Below are 18037 nucleotides of genomic sequence, written 5' to 3'. Positions count from 1 at the left end.
CAGACAGAACCAACAGAAAACAAAAGGCTCAAAATATACTCTCCCTCACCCAGAAAACTACAGATTCCAAAACTGAATAAAGAAAAATGAGGAATTCTGAGACTTGCTAAGGGGGTGAAATATATAACAAAAACTAAAACCAAAGAAACCAAAACCCCACCCTTTTGTTCTTAGTCTATTCAGCAGCCAGTGTACTTTTAAGATAGGACACACACACACACACACACACACACACACACACACACAAAACAAGAACCACTGATCCTTGTTAAATTGTCTCTTCTGATTTAGTTTACTCCAAGTTTTTCAAAAACTGTCTTATTATTGATTTATAGTTTTTCTGATTTAATTGGCATTCTTACTTATCTACTTCTATCATCACAGCCACATAAATTTTCTATTAAAAATAATTTAGTGATTCTTATGTTATTTCAAAAGGAAATTCTAGGATTAGTAATCTCTTCCTTTGCTCCTCTCTCCACTGTCTCTTTAAGAATCATCACTGAATTATACAAATTGCTCAAGTCCATAAGATCCTCATGTAAGAGCCAAAACCTAACTTCACATTTCTTACTGCTCATGGAAGCCACTCTAAAATACAGTTCACAACCCGACCCTGGCTCTGACTTCCTGAACACTTCTTCCTATTCCACCAAGTACCTCGAAATCTAGGATGTACACTATAGGTAGTCTCCAAATAACTGCTTCATTTTAATCCCTTGCCTAGGCCTCCTCATGGCCATGCTTTTACCTCACACTGACTAAAGGTAAAAGGTCTCAAAGACAAAGCATTTAAAACCATTTATTTTTTAAAAATATTTTTATTATTTATTTTTGAGAGACAGAGAGACAGACTGAGAGCAGGGGAGGGGCAGAGAGAGAGGGAGGGGCACAGAATCCAAAGCAGGCTCCAGGCTCTGAGCTGTCAGCACAGAGCCCAACCCGGGGCTTGAACTCACAAACTGCAAGATCATGACCTGAGTCGAAGTCGGACGCTTAACTGGCTGAGCCACCCAGGCGCCCACTTTTGTAACTTTTTAAAGAAAAAATAGTGAAATTTTACTCAGGTTCTTAGGCATTTTTAAAAAGATGAAAAGACACTTTTTTCCACTACACTTATAATAAACATCTTCTCTTTTCACTAAATAATTTTTATAAGAGGAAAACCGAGGAACTATCTTAGTACATATCTTAGTACATGTACAATATATGTACTAAGGAGACATAACAAATAAATTCAGTGTGGGGTCCCAGAATGGATCCTCAAATAGGAAAAGAACAGTAGAAAAACTGGTGAAATCTGAGTTAGGTCAGGAGTTTAGTTTATAGTATTGTACTTAATGTTACTTTCTTCATTTTGATAGATGTACTATGGTTATGTAAGTTGTAGATATTAGGGAAAAATAGGTGAAGGATACATATGAATTTTTTGTATCATTTTTTGTAACTTTTCTCTAAGACTAAATTTATTTCAACGTAATAATAACGTAAAACATTTTTTTTGTAGATTTTGTACATTTTTCTAAAACTTAATCCACTACTTTCCTTCTCAAGCTTACTTCTTCTCCTGTGTTTCCTAGATCTACTAATAGAGTATTAGTCTCCCAGTCACAAGGCTCAAAAATCTCAGCATCATTTTGACTCTTTCTCTTGTCCTTCATGTATAGTCAGATGAAGAGTACAATATATTCTCAATATCTGTTACACTGCTTATCACAGTTACCTCAACAACCAATTATAGTACAACTACAATTGCTTCTCAAATCTATGCATTATGTGTAGAATAATCTTCTAAAAGCACAGCTCTATTTCATCTTCCCTTAGAAAATTTCAGTGGCTCCCACATTGTTTACTAAAACCAAACTTAACCAATGAACTCAACCCTACATACTCAATTGGGTTCTCTTTCACAAGCTTGCCCAATAATACTCCAAAGAAGTCCCATGGGTTTTCTAAAACACCTTCAGGAGGTCTATGCAGACAGCATTAATTTCATGATAAAACTAACATGTTATTTACCTTTTTTCACTCTCAATATCTCATGAGTATACAGTGGAGTTTTCCAGTTATATGGCATGTGATATTGTAACAGACTGAATTCCTAAGCAGATATGAGGATTCAACTATCATCTAATTCTTAGATTTTGATTTTTTTAATTCTTATTTATTTTGAGAGAGAGAGAGAGCACAAGCGGGGGTGGGGCAGAGAGAAAGACAGAGACCGAATCCTAAGCGGGCTCTGCACTGACAGTGCAGCTCCAATGTGGGGCTCAAACTCATGAACCGTTAGATCATGACCTGAGCCAAAGTCAAGAGTTGGATGCTTAACCAACTGACCCACCCAGGTGCCCCTGGAAAAGTTATTTTTAATAAAAATGTTACTTGATGTTAATATGTAATGGTTTTGTTATTTCTAAATTACTATTTTTAAATTTGTTTTTGTTAGCATTAGAGACTGTTAAAAACTGAGAACAAACTGAGGGTTGATGGGGGGTGGGAGGGAGGGCAGGGTGGGTGATGGGTATTGAGGAGGGCACCTTTTGGGATGAGCACTGGGTGTTGTATGGAAACCAATTTGACAGTAAATTTCATATATTAAAAAAAAAAAAAAAAAAAGAAAACCATGGGTATAAAAATCGAGAAATATCTTAAAAATTACATTATATTGTTTTGGTTTTCATAATATTCTACTTTATTTTAGTTTTCCTCCACATCTCTTTGGTATGAATATTGAGAATCTTAAATAAACATATGTGTAAGCTCTTAAAAAAAAAAAAATTTGTTTTTGTTTCTCATATGGTAAATATTAATAGATATAACCCATACAAACAAAAAAGCTCTTTGAAGCCCTCAGTGCTTTTCATACAAGGAGGTCCTAAGAACCAAAAGTTTGAGAGCATCTAGTCAGGTTTCACCTGATTACTTGGTTGTAATAAGGCTAAATTTTCTGGCCTTCACAATTTTCTTTCTCCTAAAATAATCTTCTTTCTGTTTCCCTATGCCCAAAATTTACCCATTCTCCTTAATAGTGGCCATCTTCTCAACAGTCACTGACCACAAGTTTTGGGGTCAGACTTGGATGAAATCTGGCCTTGCACTAACCTTTACTAGCTGTGTGACTCTGGGCAACTTAACCTCTTTGAGTATCAAGTGCCTCATCTGGGGACATCACTGGTAACCCTGAAGAACTATATTGAAAAGTGAATGAAAATGCAAAAGTACCTAAATATTTGGCATGTATAATAATAAGAACTTATTTCTTCCCTCCTTTTCCTCTTCTACCAGAATGTTTTTTTTTTTTTAAACTAGGGTTTTAGTGCATTTTATTGATGGATTCCTCCATAACCCTTAGCACAATGCCTTTCATATAGGGTGTGTGATATGATTTCAGCTAACCAATAAAATTTAAGGAAAAACATGATCAGCAGGGAATAGACAACTCAAATTTAAATCTTTTAGAAATACAAATGATTAGGGTGCTTGGGTGGCTCAGTCAGTTAAGCGTCCAACTTTGGCTCCATTCATGATCTCATCTCCAGTTGGAGCCCTGCATCATGCTCTGTGCTGACAGCTTGGAGCCTGGAGCTTGTTTCAGATTCTGAGTCTTGCTCACTCTCTGCCCCTCCCCCGCTCATGATCTGTCTCTCTGTGTCTCTCTTTCTCAAAAATAAATAAAAACATTAAAGAAATGCAAATAATTAGACTTGGCAACAGAATCAGAATCAATTATTCCCTTAGGTAGCCATGTAGACTACATATAATAAAAAGAGTATTGTAATAACAGGTGTTAAGAGAGAAGAGTGCAGTTCACTTAAAAACACCGAGGTGGCCTTTTAAGTAACATATAATCATACCTAAAAATGAATCTCAAAAGAATATTAATCATTAAAGTATTAAAAATCTTGCTACTGCTGCAACTATTTTCAATTTACAGAATGTATGATATTCTAGTAAAATAGCCAAAGCCACACAAAATTCTTATTAGTAATTTTTGTTTTTTTTTTCTGGTTTAGAAGACCTCATAACTCTAAATATTCCATCCTTATTGTTTATTTAGGATGCTGCTGACCTAATGTCAGGATACAGCTTTTGGTTGCTTTTCTGACAGGAGTTAGGGGTTTGTGCTGAGTTGACCAGGCTCAAAGTAGGGTATCTTCCAACCACTGGCAATCCTTGGTGACAGAGCTGCCCAGGGATAGGGTCGCAGTTTGTGGCAATGACAGAGTTTTTTGTTTTTGTTGTTTTTTGTCCCATGATTAATTTAACCAGTGGACTAATTATAGCAAACGTTTATTAAGCAGTTCCACATCCTATCTAATAGGGATTATGATTCTGTTTTTATACTATTATCCCACCTTTACCCTCTCAATGTTTTAAAGACTTAATGATATCAGGTTATGATGCTAATAAAAATCCTCCTAAGTCACCAGTCAGGCATATTTGTTGATGATTAAACTGAGGCATGAAATTCAAGGAGAACTGACTTGTGGAAAAAAATAACTTCATAAGACACAGTTTAAAAGCTATAGTAAAGAGGGCCTCTAGATTCTTAGAAACTTAAAAATGGTTCTGTCTCCAAGCAAATACATTTAAGAGTAGCCATACACCTCAAGAGTCATCTTCTGAATGTGTCTACTCAAGTTTAGAACATTCTAAGGATCTTAGAAAGTTTCTTCCTAGGACAGAAGTGTGATCTAGTAAGGAACTGGCATAGAATATCTGGACTGACACTAACTACCTTTTAAATAAAAAATAAGTACAAGTATGAAACATTAATAAATAAGGTTATATGATCTAGTAAATTCGGGAAAGCCACATATACTACCTCAAAGACTATCTCCTACTCTACCCCTTTAAACCTGTGGCACACTACAATACTATACTTAAATAAAAATAACCCTTATTTGCAAAAGGTGGATTGCTACAGCACAGAAAACTTAATGTATTTTGTTTTTGTATTAGCCAGTTATTACAAGTAGCAGTTAGGGCTGCCTCATTTTGCCACACAGGGCATAAGCCAAATCCAGGGGGTATCTTTCACACACTTTAATGGGGTGGTATCTCCCTAGGGCTCTATAAAGTTTAACTGCAGAGAGTTGCACATGAAAGAAATGGACAATATATCCTTTAAACCCAACTTAGGATATTATCACTATTTCTGATAAACAAATAGCACTTTTGATGTAGAAGCAAAAGTGATGGTGTCTGACATATGAGTGGGACCATGAGTATTTACGTTATTTATCAATGTATTTCAAATGGAAAGAAAACAATGGCAAACCTAGCCTTCAAAAATTAAAAGTGAAGTCAGCAGGATTCTAGTGGAGGAAAAGAAAAATTTTTTCAATAGATGGTCATCTAGGTATCCATATGGGAAAAAAATAAACCTTGACCTCTCCCACTTCAAACCATATCTTTGGATATGGTTCTATGGATTCTAAATAGATCATAGGTTTACATTTAAAAGATAAAATAATGCTTTTAAAAGGAAACATAAAATGTCTTCATGACCTTGGAGGAGACAGAAACTTCTTAAGCAGGACACAAACAAAGAGCACTACCCATAAGGGAAAAAATAAAAAATTTGGACTGGACTAAAATCAAGAACATTTGTTCATCGAAAGACACATTAAAAGTATTACAGGGCAAGCAAACCATCAAACAGAAGAAAATATTTGTAATATACATATCTGACAAAAGAACCACATCCAGAATACATAAAATCTTTATCTACAGATCAATTTTTAAAAGACAGATTCGAATAGGCACTTTATAAAAGAGACTGTGAAAGAAAGAAAGAAAGAAAGAAAGAAAGAAAGAAAGAAAGAGGAAAGGAGGGAGGAAGGAAGGAAGAAAAAAGAGAAGAGAAAAGGAAAGGAAAAGACAAGACAAGACAAGACAATCCAAACAGCCAATACATATATGAGAAGGGGCCTGGCTTCATTAGGCATCAACGAAAAATGTAATTAAAACCAAAATGTGATGCCACCACAAACCCAGCAGAATAGTTAAAGTGAAAAAGCCAGAAAAAATTTAAGTGTTGGCAAAGATGGTAGGCAACTGGAACTCTCATGCTGCTGGTGAATGAGGCAAAGTTTGACATTAACTACCAAAGGTAAACACAGGAATACTTAATGACCCACCAAGTTTACTGTCAGGTATATACCTAACAGAAATATGTAGAAATCTTCTAATGTTAACAGATGTCTATCAAACAATGAGACTAGTTATGAATCCATATATGAAAAGAAATTCATTATAGTCAACACACTATGTGGTGTGTGCGTGTGTGTGTGTGTGTGTGTGTGTGTCTAATGTATGGGTGTATCTTCCAATTTCATTTCCAGTGACTTTTAAAATCTAAAATTGAAATACATAGTTGATCCAATTTCCTTCTTCTCCTTTGAGACAAAGTAAGCTTAAAACAAACTAACCTTATACCTAAACACAGATCAGGCAATAAATACCATCAAACTGGTGAAAGATGCTCCAGACAAAAGTAATCTGTCAGTGAAGCAATTTTCTATTCCAATGTGATTAACATTCAAATAAAAAAACTAATTGGGGTATCTAAATTTAAAGATAAAAATATAAGATATTGTATATGAAAGGCAGATTTTGACTGGAACTATAGAAGCATTATACGTCCACAAAAATGTGTACTTAATGGATTTATATAGACTTACATGGCTAAGCACCTCTATTCCAGTTCAGATTTCTATAACCAAGTAGACACAAAGGAAAGTACTAAGAGGTCTGAAACTGAATTTTAAATTGATACAGATGGCATGTTTATAACACCCCCACAATATGCTGAGTGTTCTCCATAAAACCAACCTAGACACAGTCCCTGCCTCTAGGGAATTTAAAAATTTAAAAGTAGATGAGGCAGCCTAATTCAAAGAAAGTAAACAAATAAAAGGAAACAAAGAAGGGAATCTAAGAGAAGAGAGGCTTGCATTAATCTCTCAGTTCCCAGAAGGCTAACAGTCCAACCTGAACAGTGGAGAATGAAAGCTAACAAGTCAGAGCTGCCTTATTTATTTACCATCAAACTTAATATGACACTATGCAGTAAATATTCTCTAAAAAATTATGCTGACCAGACTGAAAAAGCTTGGTTGTTCTCTAGCTTCAATGTTCAGAAGGTCTAAATCTCTGTAATAGATACAATATATACCCCACTGGATGTGTATAAAGGACATTAATGCACAGCCTGTTCATAGGGACTGATTTACAGTCCAAAATCTAAATTACTGAACCCAAAGCATATGAAAACATTATTTCATAAACCCTGGCTCAACAGGCAATTAATTCATGTGACACAACTATCTTTACCTGAAAACTCCTAAAACAAGACAGTGATTCTTACCACATTGTATTTTTGATGTTGTCTCTAAAGGGATATATGAGCTATATTTGATTTGTCTGTAAATAAACATTCACAGGCTTACAGTTCAGACTCTGGTCTCCTTATCCAGCTGACTAGAGCCATTTCAATAGAGATATCAAACAATTGTCAGAAAGGTCTCCATATACAGAACCTCCTTAAACTCTTGAATTAAAGAACAGCTTTATTATTAACCATGCAGATTTTTCCTGGAAGACTTCAAAACGCTGATGGCATCCAATTGATTAAGTCATAGGAACTACTCATTTCAACACAATGGTCCTAGCTGCTTCACTGTCTCTGGATCAGATATATCTGGTAAAGGCTATTTATTAAAAAATCAGTCAATCAATCAATAATAATAATGCAGCCAAATTCTGCACAAAAAAAGATGAAGAAAGCAGTTATGCTACTGACTTTGTTACATCAAGATAGTATTTATTGAACCAGAGTAATAAAGAGCATAATTTGGAATAAATGTTTGAGGTCAAGATTAGGGACATCATCTACCCAATATCTCAGATCTGCAACCACTTTTTCCCAGTGATTTCTACAGCAGTCATAATGACTTTCAATTTCCCACGATATTATCTTGCCTGTAGTTTAAAACATAGCTTCCTCTTAAAGAGAAGACTCCCAGTCACCTCCTTTACATATATTTCCATCACAGGAATTACATAAATAAAAATGCATCTCAGATAAATCTAGGATATCCCAGTAAAAACTGTATTTCAGTCTTCTTTATGAAGTATTATGATAAAAATATACTTTTTCCAGTAATCCAAACTCTAAACTTTAGAATCACCATCTGATTCCTTCATCATATCCCACCCCACTCTCCCATCCCTCATATTAATCAGTACAAGTTGTTCAGATTCTCCTTCAGTCCAAATCCCTCCCACTGAAAGGGAATATAAAAAACTGAGGTCCAATGGACAAAAAAAGTCTGAGAAGAGCAAGATGAGACATTTCAGCATAAGAAGCCAAAGGTTCAAATCAGGGAGACACTATTAAAGTATCTGAGAACAGATTGGGTAGTAGGGGTCTGAAGAGACTGCCTTGACCACCGAGCCTTAGAGATCTGATCTGAAAGGCCAAGTAGGCATGGGTGGGTCAGACCAACTCAAAAAGGCCAGGGTTTCTCATATAACCCTCTTTCCAAATGTCTTCTGCCACCATCCTAGGTCAGACCCTCTTTGGATCTCACTTAAACAAGTGTAGTGGGTTAACTGACTTGTCCTATTTCTCTACCAAGACACTGTAGTTAAAATCATCTTCTCAAAGTACCAAGTTGAACCCTTTCAATATTTTTCATTAGCTTTAACATAAAATTTATAAATCCTTAAAATGGCTTATTACCAGGCCTTCTAGCATCTGACTCCTTCTCTCTGCAACCATTTTCCCCCAATGCTCTCCATACCAATCATAACTTTAAAGTCCCCAAATGCTATTTTGTCCCTTGTTTCCTTTTAGATAGAAGACTCCTAAGCACCTCCCCACCACACACACACTCATTCACTTTACCTACTTTCCTTTTACCTTTAAAGTCTCATCTTAAACACATTTTTTTAAGGTTTTGCTTGAACACTTCAAAGGGTCCCTGCTATATTCCCAGAGAACTCTATACTATGACATTCATCAGATTTGTAATTACAAATGGTAAACAATCCTATGTTCTATGAGGGCAAGAATGGATACCTAAGAATATGATTAAGAATGTTACTTCCTTACTCAAAAAAACTTCAATGGCTTCCCAAACTTTCCCAAATTTGAAGCATTAAGTACACATTTCTCATGATGAGTCTTCAAGGCCCTCCACTGTATGAACTTGCATGTCTACTATTCCCCAAATGCTTCCCAAAGGCAGGATTATCTGTTCCTTCCTAAACAAGACAAGTACTTTCTGGTGCTTTCATTTCTGTAGCTTTCTTTATGAACCTCATCTTTAAAAATGCTACCCATTCTTCCAAACCTATATCTAATTCCATCTGCATAATATTTTTCCTGATCTTCCCTAAATAAATTTGGTCTCTCCAACCTTCAACTCTCTTTCTGTTCAAATATGTTACATTTTCCTTATTGTACTTTCATAAGTCTACCCAATAATTATGGTATCTTTCTCACTATTAATAGTTTTAAATTTCTTAGGTTCATGCTAGCTATACATCACTTTTCCATGTATCTCCTTATTTCATTTTGTATATGCCTTATATACAGAAGGTACTCCATAAATGCATTAACTAGAATCCAAAAAAATCTACTACATGGAAGGTAGCTGTATAAGGCAGTTTTCTAAATATGTGGATAAAACGATCTCTATACTTTAAAGATACCTGTGAAACAGATGGAAGCTAAATGGAATTAGAAAAGCTTGTTATGTGATACTGGTACAAAAACAGAAATATATCTTATTTGCATCACAAATAACTGCTTTTTAATCAAAGAGTAAGACATCTTAAAAGACTCATTATAAATCAGAAAGGACCACGGAAACGATCTAGTTCAATGCATCATTTCTAGATAAAGAAAATAAAGACTATGAGTATCTTGGCCAAGGTCATAAAGCCAAAGTTAGAACAAAGGCTCAGACCATCTGATTTCCACTCCAGCACTCTCCCACCCTGAAACAATACTCACCTCAAGGCTACAGTAACTACAGCCCATTATTCTCAATCAATATTGGAGTCAACAATACTCTGGTACTTGAATTAAGGTCATTTGTACAGTTTCAGCCATACTCAAGAAACACAAAAGTGTGACAAGTGAGGAAATGAAAAGGGATTCTTTTTCTTTTCCCAGGAACTCTAATTTTACAAAAGGTTAGAAATGAACACTACTCCATAAGCTTTGAGGAGTGTTTTTGTTTAAAGATACTCTGAGAGGCAAGAAAAACATGATAGAAAATTACAGACAACTTTTCAAAATGCATAATACAATTCTAACACATAATGTAACATGCAACATAGAGCATTTTCAATGCTACATTATTAAAAGTTACTATTTACTTCATAGTAACAAAGAAAGGTGCTTCAGGAAAAAAAGAGAAAAAAAATGAAAGAATAAAAAGCTAGCAGCCTATTTCTTAAAAACTACTTAAAAGACCAACATATCTTTCAATATTTGTCAAATATTTATTATGTATCACTTCTTACAGTTCTATCCCAAATAACTGTTATACAGCAGGCACTTAATAAGTATTTGCATAATAAATCAATTAATCTTAGTATCACAGTAATCACAAGTATCACAGTATTCTTGAATACTGTGGTTATATATCACAAATGCTACAACTTTTAGTAGAAAACAATGAGCATTGGCAGTTTGTAGCAAATAGAACGGTTTCCAAGGCTACAGTACTTTATACTGTATATGTGAATATATATATACATATATATATGTGTATATGTGTTTCTATGTGTATGTATGTCCATTTGCTCTCTCTATATATACACACATACGAATGTGTGGCACATATTTCTGATAATACTAATTTTACCTAAGGATCTTATGCTATTGAACAATGTTTTTCATACTTTTCTTACAGCAATTCATAACAAGAAAAATATGATACATATAGTACAACCTAGCACACATACACACAGGCACAGGGCACAGGCACAAATATATAATTAAAAAAAAAAAGTTTCATGAAACACTACCACTCTTACTATACCTAAAGCATTAATATTCCATTTTCTATTCCATTTTTTAAAATGATGTTTATGACCCACTAAATTGGTTTCATCACTCCTGTTCTGGAAGCTCATAAAAGTGCAAGAAGACATCGGGAAGGTTTGGCATTCATTCCTTAGAAATAACCTAGGCTCCACAGACACCAACCAGAAACTGGCAAAATGAAGTCTGGAATTCATTAAATATTTTCATTCAAAAGCTATGTTGGGCATCTGAAGGGCATCACTATTATGGAAGGATAAAGTACAGACCATACACTGGGCCATAAAACAAATCCCAAATATTGAAAAGGAGTCAAATAACAATTTCTTTGTTCATAATGGAATTAACTCAGAATCAATAACAGAAAGCTATCTGGGGGCGCCTGGGTGGCTCAGTAGGTTAAGGGTCTGACTTCGGCTCAGGTCAGCTCCTGGCAGTTTGTCATTCTGAGCCCCACCTTGGGCTCTGCTGTCAGAGGGAAGCCCACTTCAGATCCTCCGTCCCCGTCTCTGTCTGCCCCTCCCATGCAGGCTCTGTTTCTCTCAATAATAAACATAAAAAAAAAAAAAGACCGAAAAGAGAAGAAAACTATCTGTAAAATCACAAGTATTGGGAGAATAAATAATATACTTCTAAATAACTCAAGGGTTGAAGAATCAAAAGGGAAATTAGGAAATATTTTTAACTAAATGAAAATACAACACATCAAAATTTAGGGGAAGCAAAAACACAGGCCAGAATTTTACTGGTTTAGAGAAGAACAATGAGCACAGGCCATCAGGTCTTTTTGGTTCCGTCTAAACAAAATCCAGACTCCGCTCACATAAGGAGGGTAGTCATTTGCACTGAGAATCGTCAGATTGTTTGCACTACTAAGTAAGTTTAAAGTGAAGGAAGCAACACACCAACCTTATCCCTGTTGGAAAGGTTTTCATAAATCCAAAACGATACTAGGCATCTAATAAGCAATGTGGTACACTGAAGAGAAAGAGCCACAAAACAAAACAAAACAAAACAAAACAAAACAAAACAAAACAAAAAACAGAATAATAGGAATAGAGAGCAGTGGAGGAAACATCCAGAAACACGATGGGTAGCACTAAACTAAGCTTCAGGATGGTAGCTTCCTCCCCATACAAAGGACAACTGCAGAACATAGTAGCCTCTAATACTGTGTAATGTGTTTAACAGAACCTTCAAATTCATCCCAGAACCAATTAAATGCAGAAAAAGTTCAGCTTTTCAGAGGCCATCTTGACCAAGAGTGGCTAGAAACAGAACCTGTTTTGCCTTCAGACAGATGTTCTGAGGTAGCCTGAGGATCCCTCCAATTCCCTGAAAATCTGGATTGTATATTCTAGCATCTTTTATTCCAGCATCACAAGGTTAAAAGGAGACAGGACAAGTATCTCAATACCTGTTTTTAATTAATGTAATATCAGTTCACCCACTGTTAAAAAGAAGGTGGGAAGACAGGAGAGCTAATACATTATAGACAACCATTAATTCAGTTTGATGGAAAGTATCAGGCTTATTATTTTGATTAGTAGCACTCATTAAATATGCTTTCTATGTGTATTTCAGGGAACTAAAGCATGTAAGGATGCTACTCTGCTTTAGTGGGGGCAATCCCACATCCTGCTAACTTGGTTTTTATAATATGTGTTTGGCTTCCTAAAATAGGCATAAACAGCTTCATTTAGATCTATGCTATTTATTTCCACAGAGAAGGACCTCAGAACTCTTTACCTGTAATAGGTTATCTTGTTTTTTTACACTTTTGTTGTGATTAAGAAAGAAAAATACATGATACCCAGGGTAAAAGGAAGAGTGAGCTTAATTGCAAAGATTTAGAAGCCAAAAAAACTGACATTGTGGCTTTTTAGAAAAAGAACACTTTCTTCCTTTCATCTCAAGGAAAACCACTTCATCTACCAAGAAGCATAAATACTGTGTTCTTCCTTTCTAAAATTTTTGTTAAAGTTATATCCTTCTTTTTTTTAACGTTTATTTATTTTTGAGAGACAGAGACAGAACATGAGTGGGGGAGGGGCAGAGAGAGGGAGACAATCCAAAGCACGCTCCAGGCTCTGAGCTTCTAGCTCAGACCCTGACGTGGAGTTCAAACCCACGAACTGTGAGATCATGACCTGAGCCAAAGTGGATGCTTAACAGACTGAGCCACCTGGTGCCCCAAAGTTGTATCCTTCTTTACTGAAAGAATCTGGAGTCCTAGACCTAATCTTGTAATCTGCAAGTCTTCCCCTAACATATTTGTGTCATCTGAACAGTCGACTGCTACTCAAAGCCACTAGAGGGACTAAACAGCTGTATCAGTTCATAAATAGTTTTCTCAAATGAAAACTTCACAATGAAATGATACTTTGACAGAATATTTATAACTTCCAAACAATTATTCTAAATCCCTTTGGAGGAGAAAAATTTTAAGTGATAGAACAAGAATAAACAAAGTTATATTACTCATTTACCATGTTAAATGATTCAGCATATGTTACTTGAGACCAGAGATTTAAAATGCACAACACAGTGTGATGCATCAGTGAAAATGATTAAATATGCCAAGGTTTAAATACCACTTTACATATGTATAGAATAGTCCAGTTTGCAAGTCATGACCATAAACTCACTTGACTCTATATGTCTATCAATTTAAATACAATAGATATAAGTCCATTTGGATAAGAAAAACCATGTACTAAAATGGTTAATAGCATGGAATCTAAAGCCAACTGCCTGGTTTTGAACCCTAGCACTGCCACTTATTAGATATGTGATTCTCAATACATTACTCAACTTTCTGTGCCTCTGCTTCATCATCTGCAAAACAGGGATAATAATTATTTCAACTTCTTGGATTCACTAATGGTTATATCAATTAATATATGTCAAACACTTAGAAAAGCATCTATCACAGAGTAATCATTATATATTACATGCTGGTTGTACTTAGCTACAGTATCATTATATGGATAGGGAAACAGACTAGTAAGTCACAGAGAGAGAAATAAAAAAACAGATCTTCTTCTCTTTGATGCTCTATCCACAAAGGGCTTGGTTGTTTTTTTAAGTATCCTAAGATCTCCCAGACTGATATAAAGAGTGTACTGTGGAATTGTACAAATAAAAAAATTCAGCAGCTCAAAACATTTATAAAGTTGTATTTTAATCTTCTTACATAAGAAGTTTAAGTCAAATTACTATTAAAAAAGCAAATATTCCATTTTGAGGATAGAACTGTACACTAAGGAGTAGTTATCTGTGTTGCTATATTTGCAAAACAAAACTTGTTTCACTTTTCAAAAGACCAAAAAAGCAATAATATCATATCATGATAGTATGATGATCATAACTTCAATTTATCAAATAAAAAAATCTAGAAAAAAATATACTAAGATGATAATAATGACTATATTAGGATCTCCTGTTTTTCTTCTGCTTTTCAAAACATGCAGTATTATGATATAACATTCATAATTTTAAGTGATTTCCAACAAAAGCTTATCAAGGATTAAACATAGTATTGATAAGAGAAACACTTAGAAATAATTCTAGAAAATAATAGATGCCCAGCTAAAAAACTATCCTCTTTTTTCAAATATATCTTAGGTATCTTTCCTCAGACTTTGTCCAAACTTTCTCCCTTTAGTGATTTAGGTGACTGTGATAACATCTTCTACTGTATCAAAAAATAGGGCATGGGTGTGTAAATTTATGAGCTGAAATGCAAAACTGGCACTGGATGTCTAAATAAGAGTATTAAGTCATTTAGCATACTTTACTATAAAAATATATTTTAAGCATTGATATCTACATGCTTCGTATATACATACAATTTTAATTCAATCATCTTTAATCTTTTCACATGAGGTAAAGAAATGTGAAGTCATGACTTTTTCAACATTCTCAAGTCACTTCTTCAGAGATTAACTTAAACAAAGCATTCCTTCACTCCTGGCCTCAGGTTCCTTCTCTGAATAATAATTCTCAACCTTCTTTCCACCCCAGCCTATCTGAGGGATTCAACATCTTTCCATTTACAACAGTGGGGACAGTCTGAAAACGTCCCACAGTTATTTCTAATATGCTACCCTAGAAGCAGTTCCAAAGCTATTCTGAAGCTGCCCCTACCCTCTATTCAACTCCAAAATGCAGAGTTCTCAGTAGTTCTACACAACTTTAAGGTCTGCCACTTTAGGAAAGGAAAATCACAACCCAATGACCTGGAAGGTATTGGATAGTGTTATTTTCATACATTTACAGAGAAAGGCCAAAAGTTAATATTCATCTTCTTTAATATTCATCTTCTTTGGTTGGAACATGCCAAGATTCAAATATAAATTTATATACTGATGATATAAAAAAAGGCTTTGTTACTGTTCATAAGGCAAACAGCACACCTTACCTGGAACTGGTTTCTAATCAAGGTGTGAAAAGTAAGAAAAGTGGAAAATCAAACAAAATAACACCCCTTAAAGTTTGAGGGAATGGAACATGTGACTAGTGGAAAGGGAGATTTGTGCAAGTCAACTTCTCTGATAACAAAAAAGGAAAGCCAAAGACTGACACATAGAGATGCGACATTATGTGATCCCCAATTTATTCTCCAAAATATCAATTTGTTACAGGCCTAACATCAATTTTATGTGATTTTATTTTTTACCAGGCAACTCTGTTATAAATTAAAAATATGATTTGGGTGTATTCCATATTATAAATATAAGCCAAATACATTGGTTCAGCATGGTGACTGACAACTGCCCAGTAAAGTATTCACAAATAGTGTCCATTTTCTTTGTCTACTTGCTGTGGACAAATTCTAAATTATTTAAAAGCTATGGTATATGCAAAGTCTTATGAAGAATTGTCACAAGTAGGAAAGGAGGAAATGGAATTTTAAAACTTCCTTGGAACATGTGTGTTGTTTAATTCAAATGTAAGCCAATATTACATCATCATTTGTAAGTATACAAGGCATGGCAAAGATGCTGATTAGGGCTTCAAAACTAGGATAATTTTGAATGTATAACTGCATTATCTTCAAATCAGAAAACATTAATCAATAGATGTGGAGTGTTAGCTTTTATAGTGAAAGTTAATTAGTTTTAATGATGTTAGTTTTATAGTAAAAGACCCTCAAATGGCACGCGCGCACACACACAAACACACACAGTATTTTACAGATTCAGTGTTTGAACAACAAAAAAGTCTGGACCTGAAAGTTGCTGTCCTCTGTACTAGAAGATGACAGCACAATGTATATATATCTCTATCACTTCATGCCTGAAAAACCTAATAAAAATTTTCTGTAGCACTGATTTCTTCTAAAATTATTTACAAGGCATGCTGTCTGTTGTTGGCTTAACTTGCTGAAACACTCCCCATTTAAGATATAAATTCTCAGTGTTCTCCACATAAACTGTAGCTATAAAACCTTTTTAAAACTTGTGTCAGTGAACAGACCAATAACCCAACAAAAAATAAAATTGAACAGAAAAAAAAAATGCCCCAACCCCAATTTTGTGGGATGTTCACATCTGAAACAGTAGCAATAAATACAGTATTATGCAAGAGAAGATAATTCCTTACACAGAGTTGGAATGGATAAATATTTGTCGAATGAACATACACATTTCTTCTTCATTCTATACTCATGTGTCAAAGCATCAAACAACTTAAACTGTGGCAGTTTCTTTGTGTTTCGAACTTTACATGTAAGTTTATCATAAGGGGGAAAAAACCTGTTTGGCTTGACTCACGATGAATCACAGCCAGGAGGTCATCTTGCTGTGTATCAGCAACTATGTTTTCACTACAGCTATGTGACCTGAAGTGGCAGCAGAAGAGGTACCAAAATAGAAGAGGCAAAGAGGCTTCTTCTGGCTCCTGGGCCCCAAATGGGCTTTTCCAGCCCGTTCGGGGATCTGAGCAGGAGCCAACCGCAGAGGAGAAAAAGAACAAACCCACAGTACCGAGGAGAAAGGCTGCAGGCCCACCACACCTTCCTTGCCCTCTCCCGGAGCCCGGGGAAGCAAGAACATAAGAGAACACGCTTAAGAAACAGCGTGGAGGAAACAGCATGACAGGGGCCAAAACTAGACCGGTATAGGGCAAAATCCAGTCGTGACCGTGAAGCAGATTTCGGGAAGGTCTGAAGCCCGAGAAGGATCTCCACCCTAGGGCTCCCGGCTCAGCTCCTGCGCGAGCCCGCAGCGGGGCCCCCGCCTCCAAGCACCTCCGGCCACCCGGGACCTGCTCCTGCTCCCACTTCACCTATCCAGTGCCCTCTGGCCGGTCCGGCATCTCTGGCCGGATCCCCGCCCACCCTCCCATCTCGTGCCCTCTCAGCGCGTCTTTCGGGACCATCACCCGGGTGAGTGTGGACAGGGAGCCGAAGCGCACCCCGCCGCTCCAGGCCTGGCCTCCGCACTCACTTTCTGAATCCTCTTCAGCGCCATGGGTCAGGGAGGGCGGCGGGGACACCGGCCGGTTGGGGGCGGCTGCAGGGTTCGGGGACGTAGGGTCGTCGTGGGCTCTGTTCGCTCTCCGCTCGGCTGGATCAACCCTGCAGGTCCCCGGCTCGCTGCTCGCCAACTCGCTCCGGCAGCCGGTGCCTGCTCCGAGTGCGCCCGAGCGCGAGTGTGCGCGAGTGTGCGGGAGGGGACGCCGGCGAGACTCTTTTGTTTCCGCTTTTGCTTCTGGGAAGGAGCCTGCGCCCTCCCCGCTCGCGCCCCGCCCAGCCTAGCACACTGGGAAGTGTAGTTCCAGCCGTGTCCCGGGCCGCCGGCCGCTGGCGAGGTCGAGTTACTGCTGACTTCAACCTAGGTTAAGAACTTCGCAGTCATGAGTTGGTCTTTGCAATTTGATTTTGATCAAGTTACTGAACCTGAAGTACCCAATCTGTAAAAGAGGGATAACAAATTAGGAATTTGTAAACTTACAGGGATTTCCAAT

The 18037-nt window shown here is 36.5% G+C and overlaps 1 protein-coding gene across 4 annotated transcripts in view; it reads right to left on the bottom strand.

Annotated features, from left to right (window-relative positions):
• UBE2D1 (ubiquitin conjugating enzyme E2 D1) overlaps nucleotides 1-17774 on the bottom strand; it is a 29012-nt gene extending 11238 nt beyond the window's left edge. For 2 of the 4 annotated variants that reach the window (XM_042960471.1, XM_042960472.1), the window contains exon 1: nucleotides 17518-17774. In XM_042960471.1, the coding sequence (XP_042816405.1) occupies nucleotides 17518-17541 (24 nt within the window). In that variant the 5' untranslated portion in view covers nucleotides 17542-17774. The remainder of the gene's footprint in view (nucleotides 1-17517) is intronic. The other 2 variants (XM_042960473.1, XM_042960475.1) reach the window with 1 other exon arrangement.
• Nucleotides 17775-18037: the final 263 nt, after the last annotated feature.

The sequence above is a fragment of the Panthera tigris genome, chromosome D2 (assembly GCF_018350195.1).
Source record: "Panthera tigris isolate Pti1 chromosome D2, P.tigris_Pti1_mat1.1, whole genome shotgun sequence".
Classification (NCBI taxonomy): domain Eukaryota; kingdom Metazoa; phylum Chordata; class Mammalia; order Carnivora; family Felidae; genus Panthera; species Panthera tigris.
The sequence above is the reverse complement of the archived record's forward strand: the minus strand, read 5'-3'. Positions and strand labels throughout refer to the sequence as shown.